Source organism: Batrachochytrium dendrobatidis (genome assembly GCF_000203795.2).
Source record: "Batrachochytrium dendrobatidis JAM81 unplaced genomic scaffold BATDEscaffold_1, whole genome shotgun sequence".
Classification (NCBI taxonomy): domain Eukaryota; kingdom Fungi; phylum Chytridiomycota; class Chytridiomycetes; order Rhizophydiales; genus Batrachochytrium; species Batrachochytrium dendrobatidis.
In genome coordinates this window covers 971145-987446 of record NW_006281099.1, presented here as the reverse complement: position 1 = coordinate 987446, position 16302 = coordinate 971145, and the positions used below count along the sequence as shown (strand labels likewise).

General features: G+C 40.0%; 5 protein-coding genes across 5 annotated transcripts; 2 read left to right on the top strand and 3 right to left on the bottom strand.

Moving 5' to 3' along the window:
- Nucleotides 1–1646: 1646 nt before the first annotated feature.
- Nucleotides 1647–3951, bottom strand: BATDEDRAFT_33973 (uncharacterized protein). The gene is made up of 12 exons (XM_006675646.1): nucleotides 3886–3951; nucleotides 3713–3798; nucleotides 3481–3607; nucleotides 3291–3401; nucleotides 3166–3215; nucleotides 3008–3066; nucleotides 2808–2948; nucleotides 2469–2729; nucleotides 2354–2400; nucleotides 2204–2281; nucleotides 1970–2126; nucleotides 1647–1911 (listed from the first exon to the last, which is right to left on the bottom strand). Exons 1-12 carry the CDS (start codon nucleotides 3897–3899, stop codon nucleotides 1693–1695), a joined length of 1350 nt encoding a protein of 449 aa, XP_006675709.1. The 5' UTR covers nucleotides 3900–3951; the 3' UTR covers nucleotides 1647–1692.
- A 447-nt stretch (nucleotides 3952–4398) lies between these two features.
- On the top strand, nucleotides 4399–6686 carry BATDEDRAFT_21460 (uncharacterized protein; the record flags this gene model as incomplete). Its single annotated transcript, XM_006675231.1, has 2 exons — nucleotides 4399–6465; nucleotides 6576–6686. 2 exons carry the CDS (start codon nucleotides 4399–4401, stop codon nucleotides 6684–6686), a joined length of 2178 nt encoding a protein of 725 aa, XP_006675294.1.
- Nucleotides 6687–6929: 243 nt separating this feature from the next.
- BATDEDRAFT_21459 (uncharacterized protein) lies at nucleotides 6930–7803 on the bottom strand (the record flags this gene model as incomplete). Its single annotated transcript, XM_006675230.1, has 2 exons — nucleotides 6930–7503; nucleotides 7718–7803. 2 exons carry the CDS (start codon nucleotides 7801–7803, stop codon nucleotides 6930–6932), a joined length of 660 nt encoding a protein of 219 aa, XP_006675293.1.
- A 176-nt stretch (nucleotides 7804–7979) lies between these two features.
- BATDEDRAFT_29142 (ribosome biosynthesis protein KRE33) lies at nucleotides 7980–11517 on the top strand (the record flags this gene model as incomplete). Its single annotated transcript, XM_006675560.1, has 5 exons — nucleotides 7980–7994; nucleotides 8214–8398; nucleotides 8526–9698; nucleotides 9777–10887; nucleotides 10951–11517. The coding sequence occupies 5 exons, from the start codon at nucleotides 7980–7982 to the stop codon at nucleotides 11515–11517; spliced, it is 3051 nt and encodes a 1016-aa protein (XP_006675623.1).
- An 836-nt stretch (nucleotides 11518–12353) lies between these two features.
- BATDEDRAFT_21457 (uncharacterized protein) lies at nucleotides 12354–15983 on the bottom strand (the record flags this gene model as incomplete). The annotated part of the gene is made up of 11 exons (XM_006675229.1): nucleotides 12354–13038; nucleotides 13126–13220; nucleotides 13325–13481; nucleotides 13559–13733; nucleotides 13825–13966; nucleotides 14062–14139; nucleotides 14217–14356; nucleotides 14433–14614; nucleotides 14699–14910; nucleotides 15008–15235; nucleotides 15393–15983. 11 exons carry the CDS (start codon nucleotides 15981–15983, stop codon nucleotides 12354–12356), a joined length of 2685 nt encoding a protein of 894 aa, XP_006675292.1.
- Nucleotides 15984–16302: the final 319 nt, after the last annotated feature.

Genomic DNA, 16302 nt, shown 5'->3' with positions numbered 1-16302 from the left:
TGTTCTCTCTCCTTGCAATTCGTATGTCCTCAAAGTCCTTGTCGCTTTTGCCTCGATGTCCAAGGTTAGCAACTCTATAAATGACTATTATTTCCAAGTGTTGTTTTCCATCTGTCTTATCTACAAGGTCCGTTGAAATATCCTTTCAAAAGCACTTGAAATACAGTCGAGAATGTTGCTAGGCGCTCAAAAATTGTAGCTGAATTGCAAGTTTTTGCTGTTATAGAATTGATGAGTGTGTTGTAGCCATTATCAAACGTGTACCACTCTAGACGATGACGAGCGCTATAAGCTCAAGCCTTTTCAATATACTCGTTATACAAGAGGTTGAAATGAATGGATGACTTTACTCCTCACTCGATATAAAGTCCTACAACGCAGCATTCTGGTTTGTTTGGGTTCATTCCAAAAACATGTGGTTTCCTATATTGGAGTGTGATCGAATTCCGATTGTCCCAGTTTCTCATTCAGATAACAAACTCTTTTCATGGTATAAAAAAACTTGAAAGTCATCAACTGTCAAAGTTCCAGAAACTATTCGTGTGCCAATGGTGTTTTCAACTCTTGTTTTGTCAAAGACTTGTTCCAACTTTAAATTTGGAAAGTTTAAAGTTTTCAAGCAAGTAATGTTTTTAAAAAGTTGAAAAAGATTGATACAGTCTGTATTGTCCAACATTACGTGGAGATTGTACAATGTATGGCTATACAAACAGAGGTGAAAGAGTACAGTCCAAAAACAACATTTCAGTTCAAAACTATAGTCTAATAGTGTGTGTTTCATATGACGATCAATGTGTTTGGAGATTGATCAAGGCAGCAGTGAATGCTGTAATATTAACTTGTTAAACAATGACATGCAACATTCCCAAACGGTCCCAAACGGTCACTTTATTCTAGACAACATTCCATTCCACAAAACAACTCTAATTAGACATGGTTTACCAACTATTCAACAAACAGCGCGAGGTTTGGAACTACACTATACAGCATCATACTGTCCATCCTTGAACCCTGCTGACAATTACTTTGGTGTTTGGAATGACTGTGTGCTGAGCCATTCCAGACACCAAACAACTTGTAGCTTCAATACAAAAAGCGATACATTTCTATTAAGAAGGCGGAACGAATATTTGACCACTTTATTCTGGAATAAAATAAAGGCAGTGATTGCAGATACACAAAAATGCTTTATTTCATGCAGACATGGCTGCAGAATGGTGACAATCAACCTCTAAAGTTGCATACATGGTTTGTTCAATGCCATTTATTTTACAGCCGTATTCACGTAAAATGAAACACTTGTATTTCAGTCACTGCCTCTACTTTGCTTTGGAATAAGCAATGGCTAAACATTCGTTATGCTTTCCTACTCAATCCGACTGTATTGCCTCTTTAATGCATTCCAAGTCTTTTTGTTTGGAATCACATGCCGTAAAAAACCATCTTTTATTATGCCAAAGTAGTTGTCGGCGGGGTTTAGAGATGAACAAGAATGCGAAACTCTATCTGCGACATCGTTGAAGGGCTAGCAGACCATGTTGAATCTGCACTTTGAACATTTGTTTCGAGGACAATATTGCCCAGTAAATTTGGCCATCATTTCACGAGATGTTGCCTTCCATTTTACTTGAATACAACTATATTGTAGAATCAATTCAAACACTTTATTCATTCCATCATATCGCTTGATATTCAAAGTGTTTCCTCCGTCATATAAATCCCCTCCTTTCTAAGCGCCTCCATAATGGGGTACACAAGTTCGCCAGTCATGGGTGCAAGTACACCAGTCTGTTTAATCTTGCCATCCAAAATAAGCTGCGTTGTAATTGCACACGGAACTCCCACAGTAGTCGCCATGGCCGAATCTCCGCCTGGCACTCCAAACCACAGTCCAGTAGAAGTACGAGTTTCCTGTCAAAATGTTCAGCATTAGCTTGCATTATATTACCATCAAAATACACCCTCTTACCTTGGAGCCATTGGCCCATTCAATCTCAAACTTATGCTGCAGCATCACCATATCGCGCTCGCCTTCCTCATACTGCATCTTCTGTTCAAGAGTAGCACACAGTGTGTCCAGCAATGTTTCCTTGCGAGTGACAAGTGTATCTGAAAAAAGTCCAAGCCTAGTTTTGTATCATCAGGCAAGTTGCACAAATAAGCCATCACACTACAAGAAAATTACACTGAATGAATAAAATACCATTTAAGGCCGTGAAGAACCCGACGAGCATTCTCGCCTTCCAGACCAGTCTTGGCCAAAGCAAGCTTGGTCAAGTTCCTGATTAAAAATAATGTAAGATTCAATATATTTTCAAACAGCTTTACGTTTGATCTGCACAGATTTACTTACGACTCGCTCGTATCAAGAGTGCCAAGTGCATGAGCAAACACTGCATTCTAGAGTTCCATTATAATGAGCATACAAATCATGTATACTTTAAACGATTCATACACTGAAAACATACCCATTTGATTTCTGGAGATTTAGCACTCAAGCAATCCACATGGGCATCATTCAAAAATCCAAGCGTAACCAAAGCCTTGATAAACATGGGGAATCCTTGGTATCGCAAAGTACCACGCAAAAGAGTTTTACACTCTGGAATAGCATAACGCTCATTGTACGGAGTCGAGTCACGATTAGGATAGCCTTCAAATGCAAACGCAGGGAAAATATAAATGGGCTTGGCAATGTCCATCAAATTAGGACCATTGACTTCAACAACCTATTCATACAAATAAATGATTGTAGGCATCTCAATACATCCAACATGACAAACTACTGATAATTAATCAAATAATACCTTTCCATCTTGTAGATATTTGGCATCGTTTCGAAGAGCCAGCAAAACACCCCGCGAGCTCCAGCTGAATTTGTATCCAAGTGGATTGTTGGATGCCTCTGGAGCAGGAAGACCGCCGCAGTACGACAAAAATGACACAATCTAATCATCAAACATCAGAATGCCACACAGTAAGACTGATACATGACAAAAAAACATACTTTTCCGCCTTGCTGATGAACCTCATCAATGGTCTTGATGGCATAAAGATGGTCAATACCTACAGTTTATAAAAATGGCAGACAGATATGCGTGAGCTCTAGCCATGCTCTAATCTCGAAATAATACATCCGCCAAATAGTAAACCAGTTGGATATACCTGGATCAACACCAATTTCGTTGAATATGGTTACTCCAGCCTCCCTGGCCCTATAATCAGATGTATTGCAAATATTACTAAATAAAAGCACTGGCCGCACACCATTCAACGAAATGATTACTTACGCTTGATCATGAGCAAGCATGGCAGGAGATACATAGCTAGTAGTAACAACATGTTTCTTATGTTTGATGGCAGCAGCAATCACTCTGGCGTGATGCGTATAAGGAATTAAGCTATATATACCAATACAAGTTGAATTTAAATGTCTCGAGATAATCCAAGTCATAGCTGTGTGATGATTAAAGGACAAACCTAATCACTATATCACTTTTGGAAATAGCTTCTTCAAGAGCCTTGTCACTGTCTACATCCAGTGAGATTGGAGTGACTCTTGGCCGATCTGCGGCAAGAGCTTCAACATTTTCAATTCGTCTGCTGGCTATATGTGCATGTCATCATCCAATAGCAAGGCATTTAATCAGCACATCAGCCAAAAATCCATCACTGTGTCTTTCTGGTTAAATCAATCATGAAATGGTCTTACCAACAGTGACATGATTTTCTTCTCGACGAAGAAGGTAGTTGAGGCAAGGTGGTGCAACGTATCCTGACCCAAGAAGCAGAATGTTTCTAAACTCGTCCGGGAAAATCAATTAAACTCTGAATTCTTTTAAAACTTTAGAGTAAATGCTGCAGCTGTAATCAAAACCACTCAACTTGATAGCAGTCATCTCGATCGGCTTGCGTAAAGTGAACTCGAGCTGAGCTTGTCAAAAATGGCATTTTTATTGAATACAGCTTCACGTGACTAATTTACATCAGCTTGAATCCCATCAAGATCGCTATTCCAGAACTGTTCATATTCAGAAGCTGACCAAGTGTCATTTTACATGACTAGCCCAACATCATTGTATGATTTCATTGAAAAATATCAGTGCAATTTATGCGTTTATTGCATTCCCTTTTATAGCCATCATTGATCATGGTGCGGTACCAAACCACTAAATCACTTTTTAACATGCAGTCCTGATCTGGCTTCATTCATACGATACAAGTCAACAATAGTACAAAATATTTTACGCGACATCCTTTCAGCATTAGAATACTTGTCAGAATTATCCAGTATAAATACACCAAAACTCCAAGTTACACATAGCAGTCCCATCATCATACGCCTTTTAAAGCGCCTTTGTATCACCACCATCCTTATTTCAACCATCACAGCAACTTATGGGATTCAGAGCATCACGCACTCCATCGGCGACACGCAAACAAGCTGGACTCGCATCCACAAGCATCAGTATAGATGATATATCTGGTCTTTCTTCTCATCACGCATCCCTCCAGTTGCTGCAATTAGCCAAACGGCAGATTCTTTCAAGTAGAGTATCTGGAAATGATTCTCAGGGTTTACAAAGCAGCCATATTATGCATCGTCATGAAATCCCATCCTACCAAAATGGTACCCAGCAGCACATACAGAAAAAAGACAGGTCAGAGGGCATACATCATTCCCAGCAACTCTCGCACTCTTCCAATGCTCTGTCGCGTCCTATTACAGGTGTAGATGCAGATCAACCTATATTAACAGCACCTGTCCATCAGAGCGGACGTGACCAGTTCCATACTGATGCGTATCGAGCACAATCTAGTATACGCAACAAAGGTATACAGTTCTCTACCATTGCCAGTCCCAGTGCTTATAGCAGCATCAATGCAAACGGAACCCCTATTGTAATTGGCAGGAAAAGTCTTGGAGTATTTGAATCCAGTATTGGTCGGCCTAGCACTGTTGCCGCTGAAAATACTATATTTGCAAAAGTAGACAATACCGATTCTGCACATTTCTATCGAGAAAATGGAGGCAACGTGGCATGTGTGGGCATTCAGTCACCTTCACAGCATCAATCGTACCATTGCTCCAAACACTCAATCTATCAAAACAAAGTGGACTTGACCAAAAAGAAACCATCTGGAGCACCTAATGTAAAAGGCAATCCAACGCCATTAGAGGGAATTTCAATACGATCTAATAAAAGCAAGGCATTTGTCGCTGGATATTGGGACAATGTTCCACTCACTCAAAACAACCTAAAGCGACACACGGAAATGGCAGAAAAAAAACATACTTTAACAGCAATGGAGCGCATTGCTTCTTGGATCCAAAGTATACCCGATGATTTCGAAGACCCATTCACACCATTGCTGCCATCAAACTCATACACTGAGCCATTGTCAAAGTCCAATATACACGTTGTTGGTATTTCAAGTACATGCTTGAGTTCACAATCGGTTGGGAATATTGCGGATCCAATAGACCACGGGTCTGCACATGGATCATCTCAGTTGGAAAGCGCATCGCAAAAAAATACATACACCAAATTGGAATCTTTGCCTAAAAAGCATCCAACAAATTCTAGGCGGAAAAGCATGCCAGGTGAGCCTGTGAGCAGCATGCCAAATCTTGGCATATCTTCTAAACCAACCCGTGCTTCTAACCCTACCCTCTCCAACGCAAACATCACGTTGAATAATATACAGTATATGCATGATGCAGACCAAGTCTCCTTCCAAGGGAAACCCCATACTAGTGATGGCAAATTTCACTTTAATAGCAGCAGAACTTTAGAAGGTGCAAACTGCACTGCTGACTCTGCAATGCTGCGAGATCCATATTATTGTACGCCGCGAATCAACACATCTGCAACAGCACACAACACAAAACAGTATGGATCAAGCACCAAGCTAACACATAATTACACTACTACTTTAAATGATTCTGCCTCGCCATTGGCTAACGCTACGGGAGCTCATCGTGATCAGACTACTTTACTACCAAACAAAAGTCATAATGCAAAGCATGGACATGCAGGTGGAAACGAGATGGCTAGTCAAAATACTAAAACTGCTTTGCATGTAAAAAATCAAACATGCTATGGATCGCCATTGCTTGCATCAAAAACTTTATGGACAAAACGTGTTGGATCAATGTTGAAATCCAACACAGATTCTCGACAAGAACAATCGGCTGCTAGCAAGCCAATGCAGCACGTTACATATACTGGAATGACAACATCAATACCCCAGCTTAACTCACATCTACACCATCAAAACCAATCATCCACATCGCGTCCTGTAACAGGCTTGTCCAAATCAAGCATATCAAGAAACGAACCATCGTCGGCTAGTAAATTGCCAAGAAAGCACATCAAATTGCATGTTGATCGAGGACGGCTACTGTGCTGTCTAAAAGTTGAAATCAAGGCAGGCGTGTACCGCATGCTCCCAGTTCACGAGGTAATTCACCATTGTTGTCCTATTAAATTAGACATTACAAACATAAAGCAGGCGTGTTTTAATAGGCTAACTGTTTTAATCTGAATGTTGTGATATTCTATTAAATGTAGAGAGACGAAGCACATGCACTCGCAACCACATTCTGTAAGGGAAACAACTTGATGGGATCTGTCGAATCTTTACTTGACCATATTCAATTGTCAATGAAAACATATGGGTGAAAAATGATTGTATTTATTGAAAAAACAACAGTCGCTTGATCAAAATAAAAACAGTGTTCATTAATGAAATAAAATGGACTGATTTCAAATTGTACCAAATATCTTCATCCCAGTTGTCAATCTTGGATACACAACTAAATTTAAGCCTTGTACAAAATAAACTGTAGCAATGGGCATGCATCGAGTCGTGCCAGTTAGGAATATGCAATGAAAAAACAGACCAATCAATTTTAAGCATTTAAATCATCTTTTAAAATTAGATTCAGTAGAATCTGGCTCAATCGACACACGTTGATCAGGAATGACAGTCATTCCAGAGTTCACTTTGACAGTGTCCAAAATGCATTTCAATTCGGAATCAAGTGAGCTATCTGGCCCGACTTCCAAAATAAATCTTTTAGCCAGTAATGGAAATATAAGCGGTCCTCTGGAGTTGGGACTACCCGGTAGATGCATCCACGTCCGAATGACCCCAGATGATCTGCACCGCAAATCGGAAATATTTATTGTATGTGTCTTGACCAGGTTAAACCAAGTTTGCGTCTGGATATGTAATGTAGAAGATGCGACTGGCTGTAAACCGGATCGAATGATCTTGTTAGCCGATTGGTTTCTGATCATAGATGACACTACTGGTGAAGCAACATAGGTTGGAAGGGGTCGAATGATCTTGATGACATACGATTTATTAACGATCGTGGTGCCGACGAGTATGGTGCCAACAACCCCGACGACTTGGATAGTTGTCAGATAATATTGGGTGAGTTTATAGTAAAAATACATTGGTGGGTCCATGTAACAATATAAACTCAACTGGCTAGATACAGAGGAAAAACAGGAGCAGGAGATTCGTTGGCTCTCTCATTAATATCTAGAATAAGAGCAGCCCCACCAGCAGTAAGGATCATGACAGCGATTTTTGTTAAAACTAAGAAACTTTGAGATTTTCCAGTGAAAACGACAGTTCCAAGTGTGTCGTTTCCAAAAGATTCATTGCGACGAGTATCAGTAGTTTTGGATACCATGGTTACATTGTTATGAGCAGTAGTGGCTGAGTGATTTTGGATAGAGGCCGATTGAGTGGGTGTTGAGAATAGTCTTTTAGATGGAAAGACATGACATTGACTAGACGCTGGACTGATGAAAGATGCCTGCTGACATGGCAATGACAGTCCAAGTCTATTGATTCTGAATGGCTGTGACATCCATCGTCTTGCGATAATTGCTGAGTTTGCCATTGTCTTTATACTATGTGATACACTTCAGTCTATCCAAATAAGCTTCTTTTTGCTGATGGCAATCTACGATGTGTTGGCTTGCAGGTCAACTGCTCCTGCGAGCGCTGTTCAACTGCCAAGATTTCATGTTTTGATTGGCTGAATTTTTTCTATTTTATCAATTTCTGAATTAATTTTTTTTCCCTCAAGCCATAAACGACTATCCTTTAAAATGGCAGGAGAAACCACTGATGATGCTGGAAAGAGTACTTTGAAGACCTCATCAAGCAAAAATTCTCAACGTAAAAAGCTAGATTCCCGCATTCCTTCTTTGATTTCCAATGGCGTACAGACCAACCATCGCTCCTTTTTTGTACTGGTCGGCGACAAAGGTCGTGATCAGGTAGTTACTCTATATTATTTACTCTCCAAAGCCAGAGTTGCTTCACGTCCTTCTGTACTATGGTGCTACAAGAAAGAACTTGGGTTTAGCAGGTATGTTTGATTTTTTACTTATAGTTTAAGACCATGGTTTCAGCAATGAGAATGAAATCCAGCCTTTTAAATCTGGTATATTTACTAATATGGACCCAATATATTTATGCAAAATGCATGTTTTTAGCAATCGCAAAAAGAGAATGGGTCAGATCAAGAAGCAGATTGCTAGAGGAGCCAGAGATCCGGACGAGGATGATCCGTTTGAGTTGTTTGTGTCGTCCACTTCAATTCGATATGCCTACTACAAAGAAACCGAAAAGATTCTTGGAAATACATTTGGAATGTGTGTTTTGCAGGATTTTGAGGCTCTGACTCCGAATTTACTTGCTCGCACCATAGAGACCGTTGAAGGAGGTGGCATCGTTGTCCTTTTGCTCAAAACCATGACTTCTCTCAAGCAGCTCTACACCATGACTATGGATGTACATAGTAGATATAGAACTGAATCTCATCAAGACACAGTTGCCAGATTCAATGAACGCTTCATTCTGTCGCTTGGTGGATGCGAAACGTGTTTGGTTCTTGACGATGAACTCAATGTTTTGCCTTTGAGCGCTGGAAAGAACGTAAAGCCACTTCCTCGTGCAGCAGACGATTCTACACTACTAACTCCACCACAGATTGAACTCGCTGAGCTAAAAGAATCTCTCAAGGATACTCAGCCTGTAGGATCGTTGGTTGGCTGCGCAAAGACTTTGGATCAGGCACGAGCAGTACTTACGTTTATCGAGGCAATTGCCGAAAAAACACTTCGATCCACTGTCACACTCACTGCATCTCGTGGTCGTGGAAAATCTGCTTCCCTCGGTATTGCTATTGCCTCTGCTATTTCGTACGGCTATTCAAACATTTTCATCACCTCCCCCAGTCCTGAAAACATCAAAACTCTTTTTGAATTCATATTTAAAGGATTCGATGCACTTGGGTACGAGGAGCATTTGGACTATGATATTATCCAGTCAACAAACCCTGCATTTCAAAAGTCGATTGTTCGTGTCAACTTTTTCCGTGATCATCGTCAAACTATTCAATGGATTCAACCTTCTGATTTTGGTATACTTGCACAAGCTGAACTTTTAGTGATTGACGAAGCTGCTGCTATTCCGCTCCCTGTTGTCAAAAAGTTGCTTGGTCCTTATTTGGTATTTATGGCATCCACTATCAATGGATACGAGGGAACTGGTCGATCTCTTTCGTTAAAATTGATACAACAGCTGCGTGAACAGTCTCGTGGATTTGATGGAAACAAGGCTGAAAAATCCAATAGTATTATAGTCGGTCGCGATGGCAAAGAAAAGTCTTCCGGTGTTGATTCTGCCGCTGTAACTACTAATGGATCTACCTCTCATGCTTTTGGTTCTGCTGCTGCCTCTAGTCGCTCTCTTCGCGAGATTAAATTGGAAGAGCCTATTCGTTATAATATCAAAGATCCTGTAGAGTCTTGGCTCAACAAACTGCTGTGTTTGGACTGCTGCACTCCAGCTAGTTCCAAATCCCGTATTGCTTCAGGATGTCCACACCCATCCAAGTGTGAACTCTACTATGTTAATCGTGATACACTTTTCAGCTACCATCCCGTATCTGAAGCCTTTTTGCAAATGATGATGTCGCTATATGTTGCTAGCCACTACAAAAACAGTCCCAACGATTTGCAGTTGCTAAGTGATGCGCCTGCTCATCATCTGTTTGTCCTTCTTCCACCCATTGATGAGCGCAATGTAAATGTACTTCCAGAGCCTTTATGTGTTGTCCAAGTATGTATGGAAGGAACCATTGCTAAAGGATCTGCGCTTGCATCGCTTTCCCGTGGTGTGCGTGCATCTGGAGATCTTATTCCCTGGGTCGTCACTCAACAGTTCCAAGACGATGATTTTGCCTCTCTCTCTGGTGCACGTATTGTGCGTATTGCTACTCATCCAGACTACACTGGCATGGGATATGGTGCACGTGCCGTGGAACAAATGGAAGCATACTATAGTGGTAAAATCCAGTCGCTTAGTGAAGTGCAGACCGTTGTCAAAGAAGAGTTTACTCGTGTATCTGATCAGGAGCTTTCCAATGCATCTCTTAAAACTGATGCTGTTTCTATTCGCGATCCAGCAAAAATGCCTCCACTTTTGTTGAAACTTTCTGAACGTCCACCACGCGAACACCTTCATTGGCTCGGTGTTTCTTATGGCATCACTTCGTCTCTTCACAAATTTTGGAAACGTGCTGGGTTTGCTCCGGTTTATATGCGTCAAACTTCCAACGACCTGACTGGAGAACATACATGCATTATGTTGAAGCAAGTGCATCGCAGTGGTGGACAGGTACAAATAGGCAGCAATACTTGGCTAAAAGAGTTTTCATGGGATTTTCGTCGTCGATTTCTTGAGCTTTTGGCATTCCAGTTTCGTACTTTTTTGCCTCAAATGGTATTAAGTATTATTGATGCTACAGGCGTAAAACTATCACCTGGAATGTCTTCCACTGATACAGATGATGTTGATCACCATGACACTACTAGAAAACTTTTTAGCGATAACCGTATCAACTCTGCTGAACAGGTGCACCGGAGATACACACCGTTTGATTTAAAGCGGCTCGATTCCTACACACAAAACCTGCTCGACTACCATGTTATTATTGATTTGATTCCTCAACTGTCTCGTGGATATTTTATGCAAGACATGTCTGGCTGGAAATCGCTATCTGATGGTGGTATGGGCAACGAAGTAAAACCGCCAGCACTTTCAGCTGTCCAAGCATCGATTTTTATTGGTATCGGCATGCAGAAAAAAACAGTCGAAGAGTTGGAAGTTGAACTCGGATTGCCTGTTAGTCAAATTTTGGCACTGTTTGGAAAAGCGGTTAAAAAATTTAGTATATATCTAAATGGGCTGGTTGAAATGGGTGTTACACAAGATGTGAATAGCAAGATTGACAATTCCAAAGTATTCAAGTCGGACATGAATGGATCGAATTCTGAAGCAAGGGATATGCTGGACGATGAGGCTTGGGATCCCATCAAAATGACTTTGGATGAGGATTTGGATGAGGCTGGAAATGAAGCCATGAGTCAGTTTAAAGAGAAACAGCGCGAGATGATCAATTCTCTCAATCTCTCCAGGTAAAGTAAACCCATATGCTCTATTACACAAAGTTGGATTTATATAACTTATTCTATTCCTTTTGAATCCATGTAGATTTGAAATTGGAGGAGATGACCAAGATTGGCAAGATTTGACCATCAATGGAGGCTCAAATATTGTGAATATTAAAAACGACAAATCGACCAAAAAGCGAAAAATGACGGATGGTGAGGAAATTGCCAAAACGTTACTTGACAAGGCTCGTGGCATATCTGGTAAAAGCGGAATTTCAAGTGGCATCAATGATCCTAAAGACTTGATGGGTAGAATTCGTGCCAAGCAAGCCAAAATTAAGGCCAAAAGAGATAAAAAGCAGTTGCAATAAAGTTGTTCATAAGCTTTTTAGATGGACATGGTTACTATGAATTGCATTGTATAGATTGGCGCACAAATAATTTACAATGGTAAACACTTTGCTAACCAGTCTCAAAATTCAAGCAATGTGATCCCAATCATTACAAATGTACAGGATGATTCATTATTAGCACGCTGACCTGGAAATATCCCGAATCAAATGTATATTTTAATGAGCAACCACTAAAGCAAGGCCATTGACAAAACAAAATGAACAAGTGTGAGATATAAACATTCATTTAAAAAGTCGATGAAAAGGCTATAGGCTAGGCGTGAAGGATTGAAAATTATGTAGAAATTGAAAGATACTAGATACATAGTCGAAAGCTTTAAAGGTATGCAATGCCCGTGCACCAAAAAACAAAAGCAACTCAAAAGAGTATGCAGCTCAACAAAAAACCAACAATCTTGCAAGACTCTTTGGAAATCTTTTGCAAATATGTTTTCCATGAATATAGGTTGCATTAATCAATGGTTTGAAGGCTGGTTGTGGATTTTTTGCCAAAATTTACAGACGATACAAGAGAAATACCGCTATCTTGGGCATTAGAAATCAACCCAGCACCGGTTGGATGGGGCTCGGCACTTGTTGCAATGAGTGGTGGTTTGGGTATAGGCTGGACCTGGCTGTCTGTAAATATCACACGCGATGGTCGCGAGACAGGCAGCGACGATGTGCGAGGTGTGTTCGAATATACATACATCATGGTGTGCTGAGCTGTATGTAGAGGTGTAGCAGTAATATTGGGCATACTACTCACAGTCAAAGCTGTATCCATAGCCATTGCGGAGGTGGCATCGCTTGAAGCATCCAAGACACCTGTATTACTGCATGTGGTAGCAATCATGTCTGTAATGTCGCTAAATAACACTCTGCTACCTCCATCTGACTCGGATCTCTCACCATCGTAGTGCATGGGTCGTACCAGATTTTCAGGATCAAATCCATTTGGGTTGCTGCCGTCCTCTTCACGATCAATTTCAATACTAGGACATGTCCCGTATTGTTGATTTACAGTAGGCGAATAAAGAGATGTATTCAGGTTAACAGATGAATCGGTGGTGCAGCCAATATTAGTAAAAGTATCGCTGATTAATCTAGTTTGTGTCATTTTACGATAGCATTTTTCGCTAAACTTGTCCCATCCACTAATTTAGCCGTTTGTTCATCAGTGTTTAAATAAAATGGTTAGGATTAAACACCCAAAACAAATCAAGACATAAAAATATACTCACTGCAGCTTAATACGCCTCACTTCCCAGGAATCAATAGTACCACTCGGTTTATCATGATTGGCACAAAAAACGGATACATTTGTCCATACCTCATCCTATATTGTCAATTTGTAGTATATTCGAATTGAAATTAAACAGTAAAATAGTCAGTTTGGAAAAAAGTATAGCTTTACATCAGACTAAACCAAACTATATTTACCCTTCTACGAAATGCAATATCGCTGGTTCGCCGTAAAAACTCGATGCGTTGTTGGGAATCAAACAACAGATCCAAAAATATTCCAGTATTATCACGGTTTTTTTTGAAGTCGGATAGTAAAATATGTGATCTTTCACCAAGAAGAAGCATATCGGATCTAAATTGTCAACAGGAAAGCACAAAAATGAGTGATCCATGCATTAAACAGCTTAAATACAATGTAGAGATACGCACACTATGGAAAAGAAATCCACCAGCGAATATTGTTCACGTATCCGCCGAGTTTGATTAAACCAAAATGATTCAAGCTCCATTAAAGACAAAACACCATCGCCATCCAAATCAAGGCATCTGAACCAATATACTAGTGCATAATCAGTAGTTTTCCCCATCACGCATATGATAAAGACTATTGCATAGGCGATCATAAAAATACAATTTAGTAAAATATTCATAGATTTGGCTCAACTATGCACAATCATACTTGAAATTAGACATACCAACAAATTCACGAAAGTCCATGGTTGTACTATTTGATGGTTTTTGAAGAGCACGTATTTGATTCCACTGAAAAATTCTTGATACCATGAGTGGAGACAATGAGTAGTTTTCGAATCGTTGAATATCTGTTGGAAGTAAAATCTAAAAAAGTATGTTAATGTTTTCAAATACAACCAACAGGAATACAAAGCATATTTTGTACGAATGTCAAGTTTAAACTAGAAATTTGTCATTACCATGTCATGATCGAGATCCAGCTCCCAAAATTTACAGTAAATGACATAAAAGTCTTTATATGAAAACGCTCGTGGCACCTACATAATATTGTAATGGCATAGGTTAGTATTGGCAGTCTTTAGCCGGTAAGCTATAGGCTTAATCTGAAACTTACACTGGGCTCAAGGCAAGTCGCGCATCTTTCGAGCTGGCTGATTTGTAGTACAAACTCTAATTTTCGAAACTCTCGCAATGTCATTGTTGGACTGAAACTTGACGATTTCATCAAAAATAGTCTAGTAGCAACCGTTTCGACTTGAATAATTTTAAAAAAATAGTATGATTAATAACACATGCTTCAAAAACTCCAACTGCAGATATGGCATTTTACCATATCTGCTCATGAATGACTGCGACGAAACCAAAAATGCAAACGAAGGCAGGTCACGAATCACATCAGCCACAGCAGTTTCGATATGCACCTGCAGAAGATGATTGCAACTAGAGGGTTTAAGCAATGCAAAACATCGCTGATCAACATCCAAAGTCTCCCATAAAAGTGTCTTCCACAAGCTGTAGATCAATAAAAATATATAAGTAAGAGTGTTTTAAAACGTTTCACATTACACTGTTCTTTTTTTTACATGGAATGCTTACCGAGCAACGTGGCACCAATGGATTTGCGGTACCGTATTAGCCAAGTGATTTTGACCATCAGCATTCATCATATTAAAAATCTCGACGCATCGCTCCATTAACCGCCCACGAAATGAGACCGGGACTCCGTAAGTTTGTAAAATCATACCAAGCATATCAGTATTGAGTGCGGCGTTTTTTAAATCGCTTTGAAGTGTTTTATACAATACAGTCTACCAATTAAACCAACGCCAGCCATGAAAATAACTTTAGTAATGATCAATCTGGTTCTAATTTGCATAATTATAATGGATAAACCAAAACACTTACCAGTTGCTCGCTTGGATTTTCAGATATAAAGTTTTGATATAAACATTCACTTGATAGAGATTCTGCTGAACGAGTAGCCGATATAGGTTGTGCATGAGCTCCTTTATAATGCAATGCATTCTGTATATCTTGCTGCTGAATCTGTCGATGAAATGCAGCCAATCGCTTTTTTGATCCTGTGATTGATCTTGGAGTGGATGGAGAGTTGTTCAAAATGCGCTTATGTTCCTGTATTAATTTCAGGATATTATAAAAAATATCGTTTGATTAGATATGCAAGACTGGATTTCACATTAAGACGGCAGATTCTCGATAGGAAAGTAGTTTTCCGAGTCAACTAGAATATGGTATGCTTGCATTAGTGTAAAATATCGTAAAACTATACCTCTAGTGATTTTCCACTTGGATTCATGACCGACGGCTGCACCACCAAATTTTCTGCTGCTTGATAGTTTTGGTTAATCCGTAAAACATTGCCAAGGTTTGGATGATTAGAAACAGGAGAATCAGAAACGGACGCAGTACCAGCCATGGATGACTGCTGAGTACACGTCACGCTGGTCGGCTGCACATGGATATCTACAGATTCAATCGAAACATGTTCTTGATGCATTTGTTGTTGGGTAGAACGGCTGCCAGCATTTCTAATAGTATGAATAGTATCTGATGCTTTTTCATCCTTATTTATGCCACAACTACTTGCATGAGCATATACGAAGGGACTAGTGTTTTCGGCAGCGGGTGAAAAATCCATTGGCATTGATGCATCTCCGTCGGTATATGCTGTTGCAGTGCTATACGCTACATTATTGCTCGAGTTCATATTCGTGTCTGTACTCGCACTTTCTTCTACTTTATCTATATCAATGGTTAGATAATTAGGCACACCCTGTACTTGTACTGGTGTAGCTACAGGCGAAATGTTGCTATGTTGTAGTGGTCCACACGGTCCACACGGTCCATTTGCCCATGCCATATTCAGCAGTCTAAAGGGCGACGACATTCAAGTATTGTATATCGGACTTCAAGTCGAGTGTATTGATAGATATCTAGTAGGTCCAAAGGTACTTTAAGAGAAAATCCCAAGTCGGAAAGAATAAGACTACTGCTACGTATATTAACAAGAGTTAAACTCAGATCTTGCCTTCCCGCTAGAAACCCGACGCTTTCTATTTAAATTGCATTCACGTAAAATACAATACTTGTATTTATATGCAGTCGGAGCCTTTATTCATCTTGCAGTCTGATTGGAAATAGATAATGGTTGAATATTCGTTGCTTAGTACTGGACATTG

Excerpts from the sequence above, each read along its gene's own strand:
- BATDEDRAFT_33973 (XM_006675646.1), bottom strand. Across the intron at positions 3,067-3,165 it reads CGAAATTGGTGTTGATCCAG|GTATTGACCATCTTTATGCC; the intron begins GTATATCCAACT and ends TATAAACTGTAG. Across the intron at positions 2,401-2,468 it reads AATCTCCAGAAATCAAATGG|AATGCAGTGTTTGCTCATGC; the intron begins GTATGTTTTCAG and ends ATGGAACTCTAG.